Here is a 5,000-nt window from a genome sequence, read left to right as displayed (position 1 = left end):
AGACACCTTCTTTTAGCACATTACTGTGGTTTACTAAAGGTAAAGAGATACATTTCACTGTCAACTGGGACATGTTTTAGACATGTTAACTGCAGATGTCTCAAAATTCCCCAATTAAATAAATTAAGAAAGTAACTTATATTTCTAAGTAGAAAAAAATCATATATATGTACATTTTGTAAAGAAAAAAGAATGAAATGCATATAATCATTCTACAACCACTAGTAATATTTGTAGCATTATTTTGTCATTCTTTGATTTTGAAATACATAAATAAAAGGGTTTAAAAACTGACACATTTATGCAGAGAGACAGATCCAAAGTTACAGATAAGCAGTTACTAACACAGTGAGTGAAAGAATACTAATCCTAAACTTAAAAATAGTATCACAATTATGGCCACCAAGGCTTATATCAGAACTGACTTATTTCTGTCACTTTACACACAAATGAACAAGCACACTACAACACGCATAAACTCATACAATCAACATGCACTTTTACATTCGATTAAGTTTTCAAAAAGAGGAGGAAAATCCACTTCGTTTCCACGGCCACTTGCCATCTTCACTTCAGCCATGCATATTCTATACAGTATATACAAACACGGATAAAATAATTAAAGTGTATGTGGGATATAGAGGACATTAGTGAAATCATCTCAGAGTTGTGTCCACGCCACTAGCCACAACTGGTCCTTCACTCGTATTTCTGGGCAACGAGGAATTTCTCATCTCGATAGCACCAGCGTCACCGTCACCACTGCTGGAATAGGGACGGGTCTGGCTTCTTGGGGCCGACTGCCAATTTCTCAGCATCTGAATGTTATGGTTGTTATTTTCAACAAGGGCATTTTCAACTGGGACCTGGAAGTGAGAAGCAGTTAAGGGGATATTATTGATAGAGATTAGTGCCAATATGCGTGTGAAATTGTATATTTAAATATTCATAATGAAATATTAATAACATAACTGGAAAAATATATTAGATATTTCACTCCATTGCCCTTATCTCAAAAATCCATTATCTCAAATCATGAAATAATTCAAAACCTAAAAAAGTATTACCTATTAGAACAATATACAACATGAATTCCAGATCATCAATCATCACCAATACCCTACCTTTTCATCCCTACTTTGCTGCCGCAGAGGAGAGCCTTGGTGCGATAAATATCCATTGGGACCTTGGCCATTGTTACGGTTACCCTGAGGCAAAGAATAAGTGGTCGTTTCCCTGTGTATGTGGAGAGATGTGTCCTCATATTTTGATGCATGGCTGTCATCTGCTGGTTTAAAATTCAAAAAAAGGTAATTTTTATTACAGTCATTGAATCAAGGTTGTAGCATAAAGATATACTTTATGCATTAATTTAATTTTAGGTAGTACAAACAAAGGGCACATTAGTACTTTTGATAAAGTAAAAAGTAATTGATCTGAATTAAACCTTCAGAAATCAATCTTGAAAAGGAAAAATGTAGACAGTACTCTAAAAGTATTAAGGTCTTGAAATAAATCAATAATTGTATAACCAGTGTTATTACCTTACATTCTTGTCTTTCCTTTAATGAATGCCAGAAATAATAAAAACAAAGTTAAAATAATTCATTACTTCCACAAGTACGATTCAAATGATTTAGCCAAAAATTCCGTATTACAATAAGTACAGACATTACCTTCTATCATAGTATATCCAACAAAATACACATCATGACTATCAGATAAAACAAATGAACATTCCCGTACTATCATTTTATATCCATCTATATACACATCTCGATCATCATTTGCAAAAAGATAAACCACTAAATTCCTACCTTGAGCATTCCTATTCCTACAAGCATAAATTGACGAAGAGACAATCACAATCAGGAGCAGCAGGGCGAGAACAGCACCGAGGATTATGTACAGATGGATGTTGGAAAGACTCATGTCATCATTCTTCATCACAGGCACCACATCGCTAACGGTGACAGCTGGACGCATAGTAGACGTTCTGGAACCTGTGGCGAGAATATGGTCAGATGTACTTGAAGGTATGAAAGGAAGGATTATATAGAAACTGACTTATGTGGTATGTGTACTTCATTTATAGAGTGGTTTTATGATTGATATACTTTCTAGAGATTTATATATAGAAACTTATACATAAGGCACACATCCTTCATTACAGTTTCAACTGTGGTCTGTCTGGTAATTTTGAACAAAGAAAGAATATGTGGCAGATACAGAGACAGTTTCAAAAGATATATGACTAACGAACTTCATCAGTCATATTGTTTTCTTTTCTTAATTTTCTTTTTTGAAAATAAATAAAAAAAGTATTATATGAACAATGAGCACCCTACCTGCAACAGCTTTCTTATATATAGGGGAAAAGTCAGATGTCCCCGCAATGTTGAAACACTGTATCTTGAAGTCATACGAAATATTGGGCTTGAGGTGCGAGATCTCATAACTTCTTCTTGTCGGATTCAAGACTGTGACCTGGAGGAAGTTGGCAAAAATTAATCAAGAAATTCAGTACATCTTATGTGTTTGACTATCTGAATATTCTGGCAAACCTAAGATGTTACCATAATGCTATTTCAAAGATTAAAAAAACAAACTCAACAGAATATACCTTAGTGTATTCCCCAGCTGTTGTTGCTTCCCTGTAATTAATGAAGAACCCTTCCACAGGGACTCCCGGTGATGGCTCGTACTGCCACTCCAGCCGAACCGATGAGGGACTGAGAGGCAAGAGGCGGACTATCTTTGGTGGGTAGACGGGCCTCTGCATTGTCAGGTCTTCCTTTAATAGGAATCTCTTGGAATTCTTCCCCAGCTTGTTGTCATTGTTGGCATAAACGGCAGCAATACGAAATCTGAAGAGAAGAAGCAATGTTAAAATTACACTTTTGCTTCATGTTTACTTACATACAAATAAATATTCATTGCATTATCTTCTACTTTGATAACCTATAAGTACTCAACTATCTCAGAACCAAAATAAAAACTTTTCAGGATCACAGAGGACACAAAGAAAAGTGCATTATACTTACTTGTAAACACGTCCTGTGTGAAGCCCTGTTACTTCGTAGCTATTAATATGTGGCAGAATATCCTCATCCACTGTCATCCATCTGCTGCCTCTGTTCCCTCGATTTCCAACTTCCTTATATTGAACCTGTTTATGAAAAGATTGATCTTCTGTTAAAGAATAAATAATTTTCAACATATTTCAAAGCTGTCTCTTCGCTTCTCTAATAAATAATTACTGATACATGCATTATATTTCACTGTATGTATCTAACTAAAAACACAATTTGGAGGAAAAATAGTACGTCTTCATCTTTGTTTTATATCATCCAAATCATGAACCAACATCATATTCAATGGACAAATTTTCCTTGTTTTAAATCTTACCTTATAAAACAGAATTGGTAAGCCAGTCGTGTTATGAACATCCCATGTGACCATAACTGATTCATCTGAAACCTTTGTCATATTGGGCCTTGAGGGAGGAACCATCAAACCTGGTAAACGTAAGATATAAAAAGGATATGTAACTTCTGTTAAGTGATAATAATGTTGGTAATCTACTTCCATTAACATAATATTTCACAATCATACCTTTCATTTCAGTAATGTATGGTAAATAAAATATCTATTAAGATAATTTGATCATCTCGATAACTAGTACCATCCCGCTATCGACAAACTTAAAAAAATCACCAAGACTAAGATATCATAAGGACCTAAACTTAATACGTATCTTTTCCGTGACGTGAAAGTCCCACAAACAAAAAATCCCACGACCAAAACGGCCTGACCAACCTTTCTTCCCTTTCTTCCTCCACACGCCTTCGTCTGTTGTCGCTGGTTCTACCGTTGCGTCTCCGTTCTTCCCAACTCCTCCTCCGAGGTTATCGTTATCCTTTCTCCCTTTGCCTGTCCTCTTTCCATTTCTGTCTCTTCCCCTGTTGCCCTTTCCCCCATTACCGTTGTCGCCCTTACCGACTACTCTGCGTCGGTTGCCGTTGAATCGGTCTCTGGAAGGCTCACCCGGAGTGTAATCTGGAAAAGCATCACAAATAATCTCTTTCATTCTCAGGTTTGGTTCGCCATTTCCCATGAATAATAATACCTACAGCCACAATCATAACCACATAGACATTGCCAAGCATATTTCTCATATCAAGAAAGGAAAAATGCTCTTACCCCTGTTAGATATGCTGGAATGTGGCCCTGCATTCACTGTTTTGGGCACGACACTGATCATGGCCACAGCTTGAACAGTGCCTTCAGGATTGTGAGCAAAACACTGGAATATGCCAGCATGTTTCTTCTCCACTGTCCTGATTGTCAATCCTTGTTCTGTAAGTGTTTTATATACTATTTAGTGAAGCTTGTAGTCAGAATTGATACAATACTGTAAACTAAATTAAATTTTGTATAACATGTGGTCAGATCCTGCTGAATACAGAAGTGTAATCTAATTTCCTATAAAAAAAAAGCTAAAACATTTGCTCATGTGACTAATAAGCAGTACATGGAGAACATATCTAACAGTATCAATGTAGATGTATAAGTTACGTCAACCTTTAAAAAATACCAGTCATTTGTTATTCACACATTTTAATTGCAATTCAGCAACAAATCATTAAAACATTATCTTTAAATGCCTGTTCTTTGAATGTACAAATTACTCATCCTAAAAACTCAAAAGTTCTTTTTTAACTGATATGCCAGTCCTCACCAGTTATCAAAAGGTTTCCATCATTCCTCACAAGCCCTCCGTTAAACACCCACATGATCTTGGGCTTGGGGTGGCCGGTGGCACTGCACTTGAGGTCCACTTCCTTCCCCTCCTCAACATTCTGGGGCTCAGGAGCTTCCTCTATCTCAGGCGGTTCTGTGGGACGTTGGTATACTTCATATAAGTCACTTTGTACACTGCTTAGGCTGAAATCATGTAACTATTACATGTAACATAATATTGAATATAATACTGAGGC

At 36.3% G+C, this 5,000-nt stretch overlaps 1 protein-coding gene across 1 annotated transcript in view; it reads right to left on the bottom strand.

Moving 5' to 3' along the window:
* The window catches only part of LOC122246824 (interference hedgehog), a 59,560-nt gene that overhangs the window by 70 nt on the left and 54,490 nt on the right, over nt 1–5,000 (bottom strand). Inside the window, exons 7-16 of the mRNA XM_043005586.2 lie at nt 4,742–4,897; nt 4,204–4,359; nt 3,820–4,059; nt 3,409–3,518; nt 3,045–3,169; nt 2,624–2,867; nt 2,349–2,487; nt 1,818–2,003; nt 1,125–1,288; nt 1–866 (exon numbers count right to left, since the gene is read on the bottom strand). The exon at nt 1–866 is cut by the window's left edge and continues 70 nt beyond it. Coding sequence (XP_042861520.2) covers nt 657–866; nt 1,125–1,288; nt 1,818–2,003; nt 2,349–2,487; nt 2,624–2,867; nt 3,045–3,169; nt 3,409–3,518; nt 3,820–4,059; nt 4,204–4,359; nt 4,742–4,897 — 1,730 coding nt within the window. The 3' untranslated portion in view covers nt 1–656. The remainder of the gene's footprint in view (nt 867–1,124; nt 1,289–1,817; nt 2,004–2,348; nt 2,488–2,623; nt 2,868–3,044; nt 3,170–3,408; nt 3,519–3,819; nt 4,060–4,203; nt 4,360–4,741; nt 4,898–5,000) is intronic.

Source organism: Penaeus japonicus, unplaced genomic scaffold, assembly GCF_977035675.1.
Source record: "Penaeus japonicus unplaced genomic scaffold, GWHDUDI00000001_assembly GWHDUDI00000024, whole genome shotgun sequence".
Lineage (NCBI taxonomy): Eukaryota > Metazoa > Arthropoda > Malacostraca > Decapoda > Penaeidae > Penaeus > Penaeus japonicus.
Note: the sequence above shows the minus strand (reverse complement) of the source record. Positions and strands in the feature narration are given on the sequence as shown.